Here is a 13,390-nt window from a genome sequence, read left to right as displayed (position 1 = left end):
AAATCCCGTAAGATAGTAGATAAAAGCGTTGCAGCGGTGCTATATTGGGTTTTTGAAAACGAGGCGATGTTCCTGATTGTCTGCCAGATAAACGCTGCTTGCTTATTATTTACGTAGTGCCCATGTTTTTAGCGCGTAGGTTTAGTTATAGCCCCAGTCTCGATCTTTGTGTTTCTGTTCGTCATTATGTTTCTGTGCAGGTTTCTAAATGAAGGAACGCAGGACGGCATTAAAGTTCTAAGAAGCAAACTCCATGAGTTTCACGTTTTTGGTTGCACTCTGTTGATTGTAAAGGTGTTACTCAATTAAAAAGAATTCCTTTTATTTGCCGCAAAAAAACAGAAACTTTGGCGGTAATACGAGGTCTAAACCTGTTTTAAAGCAGCTTCACAACGCTTGCGAAACAGTCACAAGGAAGTAAATTTCCGCATAGATGTTCACAACACACCTAAAATCACACGCAGAATAAGAAACGAAACTTTCATTTATATGACTGGCAACAAACTTCATACAAACAAAAATTGTACGTTTAACAAGTACGCAAGTCCCATTTTACACGGCTTTTTTGCAGAGGAGCAAAAGAACTTCATGTCTAGCATTGCTCGAGGTGAAAGCATATGGTTAAACATTTTGGCAAGCTTAACGGAGCTTAGGGAAAAAATTAAGGTATTAAGAAACAGGACTGACTTGTAAGCATGTCGAGCTTTATACACGCTTGACGCTGCAATCACCTGAGCGCCAATTTTGTCACCTTTTGAGTTAGAAAAGCAGACAAAACCAGCAGAATTGTGAAATTTTTAGTTTGCGCGTGGCTGTGGCACGTGCAATTGCGGCTACACAAGCAAGTGCAGGGCTTAGATTTGAGTTCCCAAAATGCCTTGAGGATGGAGATACGTTCTGATAGGCCAGGAACACTGTTCACGGAGTCATAAGACTGAAGTATCGGGCCTGTGATGCCCCTTCGGAAGCATGGGAGCCTTCCTACTTGCCATGTCACTGTCCGCACACAAGCTGAAGAATTCAAAAACATTTCCTACTAGTTTCTTCACGTCAGAGATACGTCTTCACTTTGCGGTCGATAACTCGCTGGGGAATTTCGTAGTTCGCCAGGGTGACTGCGTCTTGGATGGTGGGCGTAATGTGGTCCAATCCGATCTTGCGGACGAGACTCTCTTGGGATTTTATTGTTGCCAAGACCGAATCTTGAAAACAAAAAAACGTTCGAGGTTGCTAAGTACTTCAGCTACCAGTTAAACTGCTACTTATATCAATGTTTGTAAACAAAAAACGTTTACCGGTCTTTTTATTGTGAAATCAGTTGGAAGGTGCTTTACCAGGCCATCAAGCGAAGAATCACTTTATTACACGCTCCGAAAATTACGGAAGCACCTAAAACGTCAACAAATAAGGCTGTGATTATAAAATGTGCAGATAAGCGGCTTGACTATTCAATATCTCATTTACAAGCCTTCAATGTAAAGCTCCACGCTATCTGCTACATATTGAAAACTTACTGATTGTGGTTTTCTCAGTTTAACCTCCTGAACAGCATTCTCGTGTCTGCTGGCTCCAGAAGCCTAGCCTAGACTATATCAGCTGGATTAAGGGCCGTATTCTGAGTCCCTCCTCCACGCGATTTTCTCCCTCCACTCGGCTGTGGGGGGATTTCGCAATGCTTATGTCTGAGGAAATCGATTTCAAGGATCTCAGGAGGCTCGAGTGGAGAAAGGAGTCACAATACCAGGGTAAGTGTTGTAACTTTTCTTTCGGAAAGCTTTTGGTTTCATAACGCTCACCTTGCAAAGCTGCCAAGAACAGCAGACAGTTGTTGTGACCGCAGGTCTCCGCTACCTTTAAAGAGAAGAAGATAATAGTCTGATTAGTGCACGTTACTGGTATATATCTCTCTCGCAGCTACGTGAAGAGTTACTCTCTTTTTTTCATTTTATTGGCTGCTCACGCACTCCGCTAAGCAACATCTCTGCAAGGGCATTCATCCGGCATGTATTGCACTCTGGAATAACCGTTGCTCTGTGAATTTAGTCAACAGGCATGCTTAAAGTTCGCAACAATGTGCCTGTAGCAATGCACAAAGACTGCGTTCTTAATGCTGCCGTATAATTTAAAACGTTGATTACTAAGTCACTCCTTTCATTACTACGTCACTGCATCGCGAGATTTAAAAGTTCTTTATATTTCTTGCGCTTTTCGGTTAAAAAAACGTCTTTCGCCGGTGGATGGAGCTAAGGGAGTTTTCCAAAGGCTAGTTCTATTAAGCTTAACAAAGTTTTTTTTTATTTTCATGCCCCTTAAAAAACCCAGCCGGCTGGCTCGGAAACCTCGAATCCTACTTTTAGGCACATCAGGCAGTTTGTAAACAGCGCGGTCGGCGACGAAACTTGCTTCCTTGATTCACGATTCTTGCCAGTAGTGAACGAGTATTTCTAGCAAACATTTTTATGAATTTGTCGCTATGGTGTTTCATCCTGTTGAATATCCACGCAACAAGATTGTACAGATATCCAACCAACCACAAAATTAACCGGCAGTGACTGAAATTGGAGAAGCTCACTCGAGTAAAACTTTCCAACGAATGCTCCCACCATGAACTCCAGCAACTAAATGAAGCTTGTTATGGTTATATCAGGTATCAGACTAGCAGCAGTTTTTGTGAGGTGTTTCCTAGACGGAACGTGCAGTAAGTTCTTGCTGATTCACTTGCGTCATTTATTTAACAAAATTCAGTTTCTTACACTATTCCTCGTGCCATTTCTAATAAAATGGGTTCTTCACTTTGTTACATTTCATTTTTGCACGAGAGTTCCGAAGACACGGGGAACTGTAGCATGCACCCTCGCAGCTGCATTCTCAGGTACTTTGACACTCGTTTGGTTGAAACAAATTACTCACAAGGTCCAGGGACCGGACACCACTGGAGTCAAGAAAGCTGATGCCCGCGCAGTCTATCACGATTGCCCGAACAACCGGCGTAACTTCGATATCTGCTTCCTCCCTGAAAACAAAACGGGATGTTCAATCTTATCTACACATAATGCAAACCACACAGAAACAAAGTACGTGCAGAGTAATTCTCCAACGAAAGTCTGGCTAACTTTGAATCTGAAGTACATCGACGCCCCTGGCGTGTAAAAGTTCGGAACACTATACAAGAAGTGGCAAGAACAAAAAGATAATTTTTGTTAGAATGCGACTTTACAAACTTTCGCGAAACTTGCTCAGTTAATCCAGTGTTCCCCTCCCTCAGGAGCCCAATTTTAAGAACAAATAAACTCCAAGCTGTTTCCTTGAGGGTCAATCCTTAACATTTGTTCGACAAGAATCCCATTTTCATACGGCTTGGAACCAGTCAAATTTATCGTGAGAGTTACACCTGGAGAAAGAACGTCCGCCTCACAGCTATACGGCTCGTACAAGCATAGATAAATCAAGCTTGAACATAAACATATGAACCAAGGCAGGTTCAATCGAATATGGTCGTTCGTGGACGCTCCACATTGGCGTTGCTCAGGCATGTTCAAAAAACGCTATCATAACAACTGTATGCTATGTGGGACATGCGATAACCGTACTTCCGTGGAAATAAATCCAGTAATTTGTGCGTTCTGGTCCCCATTTTTGTGTCGTGCTTCTTTGTACATTTTACTGTATGCCAAACCCCTGCTTATTATCCTTCTTGCACAAGAACAGCCCTGTACCACATAGTTTAATTTGCCTGCCTATAAAACCGCTACTGTAAGCAGCCAATAGACTGCTTGTCCATGCTTCTGAGCACGCGTAAAGAGTTAGTAGAAAGTAGGTCTTTACGTCGCAAGAGCGTATGTGGCCAAACAGCGCCCGAAGAGTTTCCAGCAGGTGTCCAGTGATCAACACATTTATGCTTACTCTAATGAAAGTACGGTTCCGCGGGCAATACAAGACACTCACATATCTCTGAGCTTTTTGTGGACCTTGTCTTCTGGAGATGAGTGGCTCTTGAAAATTTCTTCGATGTCAGCGACGATGCTGCTGTGGGTGGCAAAACAGAGCGGACTGCCGAATCGGTAGATCACCACTTTGTCAAGCTGAAATGTAGGGAGAAAAAAAGCAATATTATGTTGTACACGGGTGGTATTCTGGTATGTCCGTTTTGAAAACGCGTTGTTTCGCGTCCGTTTCATCGTGACGTACTTCCGGTTGTCGGCAGGCTTTGGGTAGACTTTTGCGCAACTGTTTTCGCAAACACTATTTAAACAACTAAACCTATCTTCAACCATATTTAATGTGTTTATTTGAACGTATTTTGAAAACCTAGACGTGCTAACATTGTTTTATTACGAAGTTGAAAGTTTTAAACTCAAGGGGAAGAATGTACGCAGAAAGCAGCTGCAGCCAGCTGTTCCCTGTGGCAGTAAAGAGTAAATTTAACAAAGATACAGCTGCTCAGTTTTTTTCGCTCTAGAACAACATTTTTTTATGTCCGTTACAGTGACCGTGTATTAAGACAATAACCCGCTGTTACGTATTTCGGCTTCGAAGCACCACCGACACACTCACGAGAGCTTTTTGCCAAGAGACTCGAATAGTTCCTTATGGCATTGGCATTTCTGTGGTACTTTCCGCGTGAAAAAACGTGTGACTGGTCGGGATTTTGCTTCCTAACTATGTACCTGCTTCGCGTCGAGTCTACGAAGGTTAAGCTGGTATATGTATTTGTCAAGTACCAATAAAAGGTAACCAATTTAATGCCGAGTGCTTGTGTAATTTCGGTCGTCTGCTCGACAGCTACGAAACTTGCAGGTGGTCGTTTTGATGGCATTGGCATGGATGCACTGGCTCACGGACGGCTGTGACAGCGATATCGTTTCTTCGCTACCGACCTCTGACTATAAGACACCGGTAGCGAAGAAACGAAGGGTGCATATCACTTGGCCCTCAACACTGAGCCGGCGCTGCAGCCGGCCAAGTTCTTCTCGCAGCTCGACGCACAGCCACGAACGGAATGCTTCCGCGGGCATTTCGAATGGGTCAACATAACTTCTTGCCCTCCTGTTCCGCCAGCGAGCAAACAGATTCACATTAGAACTGCCGACATCGTCTGCTTCACATCGTCTGCTCAGAGAAGCCGCAGTTCAACGCAGCAGCTCCACCGTGTGAGCGTTGCGTCACATCTGGCTGTTCGTTCACTTTGAGCCAGTCTGGGCTCTCTCAAAACGGAGACTTTGGAACGGACAAAATTTGAGAATACCCCCACCCCCTGTGCGTCGTTAGCCATTTTGGACAGCGTTGTAGTTTTAGTAGAGTAGAGTAGAGTAGAGTAGAGTAGAGTAGAGTAGAGTAGAGTAGAGTAGAGTAGAGTAGAGTAGAGTAGAGTAGAGTAGAGTAGAGTAGAGTAGAGTAGAGTAGAGTAGAGTAGAGTAGAGTAGAGTAGAGTAGAGTAGAGTAGAGTAGAGTAGAGTAGAGTAGAGTAGAGTAGAGTAGAGTAGAGTAGAGTAGAGTAGAGTAGAGTAGAGTAGAGTAGAGTAGAGTAGAGTAGAGTAGAGTAGAGTAGAGTAGAGTAGAGTAGAGTAGAGTAGAGTAGAGTGAGTGAGTGAGTGAGTGAGTGAGTGAGTGAGTGAGTGAGTGAGTGAGTGAGTGAGTGAGTGAGTGAGTGAGTGAGTGAGTGAGTGAGTGAGTGAAAGGGAGAGCATAGCCTTGTCAGGTATGCCGGCAATAGTTGCACCCGACCAACGCCTTTTGAAACTGCTACAGACACATGTTCACAAGTCACAAAGGTTTGTGTCCTCCAGACACGAGAGGACTAAACACGAGACGTCCCGCGTAAGAATCCAGTGCCCACTGGGAATTACGAAATCCTCCAAAGAGGCATGCGGGACGGTTCTTCAAAATTTAAACAATGCTGACCGCTCCAACGTATGATCTGGGCAGTTCATGAACAAATGGCTGACGGCAAACTCTGGACACTTGGCGATGATGTTGTCAGCTTATAAGCCCGCTTGCCATCTTGCGGAGTTCGTATAGTTGCGGAACAGAAATAGAATCTGCGTTTTTTTTCTTTGCCACACAAAGCTAATGTGCATACCACGAGTACCTAAACGTTTGATAGTAACCTGCTTTAAAGTTTACCGTTCGTCTGGGACCACCTACAGCAAGTGAGGGTATGAAAGCGCTTTTCGGGCAACTCGACAGCGGCTTCGTTTCCTAGCTCTCGTTCGGGTGAAGAGTGCCACTGGAACCGAGCACTAAGGCCGTGCCAATAGACTTTTTTTATGTCATTTATTACGCGGATCACTTAATTTTCTCACGCTGGAACCAGAATGTTAAGAGAAACATTAGTTTTAGATGCGACTGCATCTCATTCACTCGCCGTGTCCCTCCATACGGCATTGTTGTCCGTCCACACACCTCCCCCTACACTATAAAAAATAATAGTTAGCGGCACCCGGTTTTGATCCCACGACCCTGTGGGCGGAACGCGAGGTACATGGTGCTCTTCCCACTGCGCCACAAAACCCAGACAGAATCAAATGCTACGAACGCGCCTTATATCCTTGACTCATTCAAACTACGTCAAGAAGCTACTGATACAACGAATGATGGGGCAATGATTAACACTTGCAATAAAAGAAAAGAAGCTCCCACTTTCAGCAACAATGATGGAGTAACGGTCGTTGCGACAGCGAAGCCCCAAGCATACTACTTAGAGAGATTGACCAAGATTGGCCAATAAAACATAATAATATTCATAAAACATAACAATCATACGCATTCCCGACACGTTTCACGCGATTTCAGAATCAATCCAACGGAAACACCAATTGGACCCCACGATGCGTCGCATCTACACAGGGTTCCCATCGCGGGGAGGTGGGCGCAATTTTTTAGATAGCAAACACGCTGAATTAACTCACTGGTTTACTACTTTATTTATTAAAGCGGAGCTTTAGTGTGCTCACTGATGCCGTTCTAGGCCGATCCGCCCCGCAGAAAAGCCAACTTTCTCTGACGATAATGATGAACGATCGTGGGTGAGGTGAAAAAACAAAACGCTTCCCGCGGCTGGAATCAAACCTGGTTCCCTCATGTTATGAACCGGCGTCTATCCGATTGCTCCATTTCAAAACAGCCAAACCGATTTGGAAAGCGCAGACGACTACCAAAGAATCCGCCACGAGAAAAATGGCGTTGCTCTTCATGCCGTAAGGCTGTTAGCCACAGGACGTTGGGCCTAACTTCCCCTTGTGAGGTTTAGGACGTTAGGCCTAACTTCGCATCTTGGTGTTTAACACCTCAAACGGGCACCCACTTAAAAACTGCTCAGTGAACGCCAAGCAGAAGGTAGCGATTCGCGCCGTACACCAAGAAGCCAAACGTTAGGCCTACGGACTGCACACCCGAGAGTTACTGTGAGTACTGTGGGTACTGTGGTGCGTACCTCCAAGTAGCACATACTCGCAGTGTGGTATTGGTCAACCGAAGAATCCATCACGAGAAATCTTCGCGTTCAACCATCGTCGTCGAGAGGGACGGGTGCGTTTTTTATTTATGTGTGCTTATTTATGTATGCTTTTGTAATATTGTTTCAAATTAAAAGGAACGCTGTTGTTCTTTTCACAAGCGCTTTCTTTGTTATACTTTCTATTGCATCATTCGCTGTCGATATATATTCGTGCAAACGTGAGTTCATTCGAACCTTGAGGTTTGAGTCAGATGCCACGAAGACATCAGGTCGGCGAGGCTCAAGTCGTGTCCCCCGGTGCCTGCGTAAATAGAAAACCTGTTTTGTCAAAGTCATCAGCAGCAGACATTAAGTAAAGCCTCCAAAGCTTACGCCCACGCCTAAAAATTCTAAAACCAAAAATAATACTACCTTGATTTGAAAAATGCGTAATAAAGCTTTATATTACATTGAAATCTAAAATATTAAGCTTCTTTAAAGAGCAGAGAGAGGGAACTCCCTCAGCATATGCCACTTTTGAAAGCAGCATCCGCAATAACTCTTGTTATTTTGCGCTGTTTAACGCGAAAGCCTTCCTGCTCTAGAATTAGGCCGCAATTATCAATGCGAGCCGCGCTTAAAGGTGCCATGCAGACAAAATACTCGAAAGATTTCGTGTTTTAGTGCCTCCAGCGCTTATCAGGCAGCAAAGGACGCCGTATTCAGTGAGAAATTAATCAATTTAGGTTAATGTTCTGACTCTCCTGCCAAATCGTGTGTTTTCGTGACGTCTGCCATGAAGCCACAGGGGCGAGTATTGAAACAAACTTCCAGGGCGTCATTAGGCTCTTCAGCCTTGCTTACCGTCAGTCCTTCCAATGGCGCTACCCTACTGAGCCGTGGACCGTTGCCCACCGTTGCTTTGTTTTTGACCGTATTTGGACCTGGCTTGTTTTTGTTGCGGTAGAAAGCAATCGTTTCGTGAAACATGGGGTATGCTCGACAAACAGGGTAACGTAAGACACCGTCGCTTACGCCAATCGGCCAGTGTCGTGTAAGACAACTCCAAAGCGGTGGACTGCTGTGCAGCTAAAACAAGCACAGTGCGCCCAATAACAAAAGCAGTGCGCATCCGTACTATATGCTTACGTGTATATTCGTAACTGTCATTTTTTACCCCACCATTCTTACTGCTGTAAAATGAGTATGCATTACATTTAAGGGCAAACAGCTCGCTCGGCAGACTGCCTAATTTGCGTTTACTTTTTCTGGCCTCAGCCAATCTCGCAGCTGGGCATATGACATCATAGGTTCTGTTGCGCGAAATGAGTTAGTAGGCCGCGTGCCCATTACCTTTTTTCTTAATTGCATACCTTATTTTAGCGAAGTGTTCGTTAATAGTGGTGTCAGTATGATTCTAACTAGGCAATCTTTCGAATGAACCAAACTTTTGTTTTGTCTGCGTGGCCCCTTTAAAACTTACGTCACCACACAAAGGCGGTAACGAGAACAGCAGAAACTGGTGGGTAGGGGCCGGACGTTAATCCCAACTTTATGCTTCGTGGTGTTGCATCGTCAACCCGTACCCACAGCTCGACATGCATTGAGTTTGACGTCCCTTAACACGTCGTAAAGCTTAAGTTTAGGCCTAACAAGCGTTAAGCCTAAATATAAGCTGAATAATGTCGATTGGTAAAGGTTCTAGTCCCAGTAACAAAGAGAAGGCAACCACTGCAGCAACTGCCTGGTATGCGCCGGACGTTAACCCCATCGTTTCATTTTGATATTATGTAATCCTTAGAAGATGTAATGACCATAACTCACACATTTAGTCGAAGAAATATTATTAGAAGCCCGAGGACTGTTCCTACCAAGAGTCCGTACGTGGCGTCCAGCAACACCACGCACACGAAGCTGAGCGACCATAGAGCCTGCAAAAAGAGGTAAAATAATATAACACAGCTTCGAAGTTTATTCCTTGTAACAAGGTTTTAGTTAACATTAATAAGATATCTAGAGACCACAGCTAAATCTGACCTTCAAACATGAAAACGCCTAACGCTAAAGGCATTACATTTCGATTTCACACTTTATATGATATATCACTAACATCGAATCAGTACTAAAGCAAATGCACAACATTCGGCGAAGTTTCCAGTCATATCGTTTAGAAAAACAAATAAGGTTCAGGCAAATAAATGTGAATTACCAGGCACCCAAGCCCCACATCGGCTATAAGGCACCTTGTGATTGAGGGCACCCAAAACATTACCCCGCTCTAAGCGTCCTAGTGTCGTTTGCGTTGAACAAAGGAACAGCCACGGCGGCAGTATGCATTTAAATCGCACGACTTCGTCCTTAGCATACAAATTACGTAGCCACATAAATAAGAATGGCGGACCTTCGAGGAGCGGCAGTCACGTGATATTTTATTCTCAACGAAAAATCTTTTATAACGTCAGAGAGTGATACCTCCGCGAAGATTTTAACAATAGCATTGCCCGGGCCTTCGGCAAGAAGAATCTTTTTACATGGGCACCGAGAGGGCTCAGTTTTTCGTCCATTCAATGGTTTTATTTGTCGCTATCTTCCAATCATCACTTTGCTTCTTTACACAATGCGGTGCAAAACATTTAAACATCTCGTTGTTTTGTGGCGTGGCCTGTGGCGGTCATCAAACGCAGCCAACAAACATATGTTCGTCTTTCCTGCTGCAATGGTAATATCCTTGAAAATGCATTCCATGAAGCTTAACATCGTCAAATTGACAACGCAGCCAGCACCATAAATAATATGTACGAGTGTAAAACGTCGTACATACAATTCTAAAATAAGGTTCAGAAGTCTGCATACAGCAAAAAGTAACACTCACAAGGAACTAACCACGTATGGTGATGAGACTAACATTGGTTTCGGCTGAGTAGTATGGGGAGGCCCAGTAATGTACAAATCATTACTGCTACTACTTAGCGCGGTCAAAAAATGGAGATCCTAATTAAACATATATCTTGCACTTTTCACTCAGGATAAAAACAATATTACTTACAACGTCGCACTTGCTGATCGTCCACAGGATGCGTAGATTTCGAAGTTTGAACAACATCGGAATGAGGACTACAATAATCACAGCACCAAGGATACACTGAAAACCGATGAAGAAGAAAAACATTTTGTAGGCCAGAAGACTACTATGTAGGCTACGTGTTTTGTTCAAGTATACCGAGCAAAAGGGTTCGCGTAAAACCAACAAATTAGGGTAACTTAGTTCACTTCTTCGACATTATTTTTATTCACAAACGCGGATGACCTAGAGAGAATACATTACACAACGTGTTATGTAACGTCGCATATTAATAAAGGGCCCCAAGTTTTTAAAAGCAAGAAAACACTTTACGAACAGTACTTCTGATCTTTCCGGCCTTATGTATTGCACAATGAAAAACCACCTTGACCTCAGTCAAACTTTTCTACCTCTTAATCCCCTTGCGCATTATTCTCTAATCTCTTCAATTCTTTATCTTCTTGAAGTAGTTCGCACAGCCACCTGCCTTTCATCTTACCCATTTAACACTGAAACCATGGCCTGAATTGTTGTGGATAAAGGCGACGCCATTATTATAGGTTATAAAGCGCAAGCTTGAAATCTGATGGCTTAGGCTTATATTTCCTCATACGCATTTTATTCATTACCACCTGTACAAGGGCAGGAGCGGCAGGCCAGTGTGATAGATCCCCGAATGTATGCATGTCTATTATGATTTAAAAACATTATGTGTTAGGCTACGGAATTGCGATGCTCAAAAATAAACAGATTCGTTGATCACAGTAGGCTTCAAATTAGAGTAATCCAGATTTAGTTACTCGTGTGCATTGTAACATATTTCACATCCTGTTTACCTTGCAAAAGTGTTAAAAATATCTTAAAGGTAAGGAAGATGTGTTTCCTGCAAATCTATACAGAGTTCGGAAACAAAACGCCCCACCTTGCAATGCTTACTTTCTGGAAAGTAACTTGAACGCTGTACGTACCGCGACTCTATCCCAATACTGCTAGCACCATCCAACGCAATCAAATCTATCACATTCAATACTTTGTACATGTACATTCTATGCACGGAGATGGCGAGCCACGGTTCCGCGTTCACATTGCCACGTTGTAGGTGAGTGTTGTTCCAGAACCGCCAGGTGACGACACTGGCGAGCAGGAACAACGAAAGCGAAATCAGAATCCGTATTTACCTCGGGCAGTGGGCGAAAAAATGGAGCGAAGGCCATGAGTGTCACCGCCACGAATACGCTTGACACTAAGCCAGACACCTGAAAGGTAGAGTGGGCTTTATTAGCACACACGCGAATATGAACCAGTTTCCGCGCTTTCAGCCGCTATTTATGATTAAACACAGTCCTTGAACAATTCCGCTCTCCCTCATCTTTAAACTGGAGTTTGCTTCGTATCATGAGTACTTCTGCGCTTAGTATGACCGGAGTCCTTCCAAATTCCTGAAGCACATAAGTGCGCGCTGTAGTGCACTCGGTAGTTGTTTAGAGGAGCTGATACTCTTCCAACTTCTGAAATCGACAAAAATGGCTTCACTGTTTCCCCGGTCAATAGGCACCCCGTGCGTCCTTCTGTCAACTATTGCGAAATTGACGACTCCAAATATCGTTTTGTTCTATGCTTTTCCTCTCTTCGACGAAGATGCGAATGACGTTGGAACCGATAAGTTATTCGCCCACTTTATCTGGTTAAATGTGACTGGATTAGCTTGCCTTCCCAATTTTCGTGCGAAAAATGTGCCTGACAGTGCTACGTCCGGATACAATGATCCTTTCGCTATGTGCCGCCCCATTATCGGCAAAAGCCTCTCCGGATTTACAGACGTATAGAAAGCTCAGAAAGCACGAAGACGATCTCAGCTGAAGTGAAAACACCTAAATTATTTACTTTTCACTCAGACACACCACGCTGTCCAACGCCACTTCCAAATCTTGCAGCGTACTCCGGCACCAGCCGGGCGTTCTAGTTGATGCTGAGCACGGTAGAGTTAAGATTGTCACCAAACCTCGTACAGTTATGTCCGCTGTTTTTTGTAACTTTGGTACTTCTGTCTGGGCATTTGTTTTTGCCGTGTAGTCCCTTTACCAGGACAGCAGCCCTGCACGAGTGTGATTTAGCAGCAGCTTAATTAGAAAGGCAAACGTCTAGGTCAATAGCTGGTTCATATTAAAAGTCCGACTAAGCGGCGTTATAAATTACAACGCACGCAACAGGAGAACAAAAACCGAAGCTCAGACTAACGCGTAAGACTTGAAGGTAGAGCATCACCACGGGTTAAGTCCACGATTCCGATTTGTTTTTTCTTCGCTGCCGCAACGACCTTTACTCTGTCTTTGTTGCTATAACGGCAAAGTAGAAGCCAATCGAAGAAGCAGAACGGATGACCGGAACGTGCACAGTTAAACTAGGCACCCGTAGTTGCAACATGTACCCTACTAAGTGTTCTGTGTCCAGCAGGTAGCGCGATTCCTCTGGCCCCAGTCACAGCCGAGTGAGTAAGTCGTTTCACTCTCGGGTACTAAGTCACGGTCGTAGTCCAGTCAATAAAAAAAGGTGGTAGTTCAGTGGGTAAGACGACTCACTCAACCCCATTGATCTGCCAGACACAGGTTCAAATCCTGCCGGTGCCGATCATTTATTTTCTTTATGCTGTTACACTGTGTTTTGTGAAACGCCGGAATTAGCGAGTTGCAAAACAGCTTCGCTGTTAAAACATGAAAGAGGACAAAGTAATCACTTCAGCCACTTTGTTTCAGAATTGACTGAGTGCTTACAAACATGCTGACGTCATGAGAATTGAGGTTGCACTAACACAAGTACATCGGTGCAATGTTAGAGACATGAAGAGTCGGAGGCACTGAAAGAATGAAGGACCAGCGCGGCAGAATGCAGATTAA

The 13,390-nt window shown here is 44.1% G+C and overlaps 1 protein-coding gene across 2 annotated transcripts in view; it reads right to left on the bottom strand.

Annotated features, from left to right (window-relative positions):
• Window positions 1-305: 305 nt before the first annotated feature.
• The window catches only part of LOC144142332 (solute carrier family 26 member 10-like), a 60,195-nt gene continuing 47,110 nt past the window's right edge, over window positions 306-13,390 (bottom strand). For both annotated transcript variants that reach the window (XM_077673754.1, XM_077673753.1), the window contains exons 10-17: window positions 11,675-11,752; window positions 10,482-10,577; window positions 9,260-9,366; window positions 7,691-7,757; window positions 3,946-4,082; window positions 2,911-3,013; window positions 1,797-1,851; window positions 306-1,202 (exon numbers count right to left, since the gene is read on the bottom strand). In XM_077673754.1, coding sequence (XP_077529880.1) covers window positions 1,051-1,202; window positions 1,797-1,851; window positions 2,911-3,013; window positions 3,946-4,082; window positions 7,691-7,757; window positions 9,260-9,366; window positions 10,482-10,577; window positions 11,675-11,752 — 795 coding nt within the window. In that variant the 3' untranslated portion in view covers window positions 306-1,050. The remainder of the gene's footprint in view (window positions 1,203-1,796; window positions 1,852-2,910; window positions 3,014-3,945; window positions 4,083-7,690; window positions 7,758-9,259; window positions 9,367-10,481; window positions 10,578-11,674; window positions 11,753-13,390) is intronic.

The sequence above is a fragment of the Haemaphysalis longicornis genome, unplaced genomic scaffold, assembly GCF_048455015.1.
Source record: "Haemaphysalis longicornis isolate Haplotype H1 unplaced genomic scaffold, Haemaphysalis longicornis Haplotype H1 scaffold_6, whole genome shotgun sequence".
Taxonomy (NCBI): Eukaryota; Metazoa; Arthropoda; class Arachnida; order Ixodida; family Ixodidae; genus Haemaphysalis; species Haemaphysalis longicornis.
The sequence above is the reverse complement of the archived record's forward strand: the minus strand, read 5'-3'. Positions and strand labels throughout refer to the sequence as shown.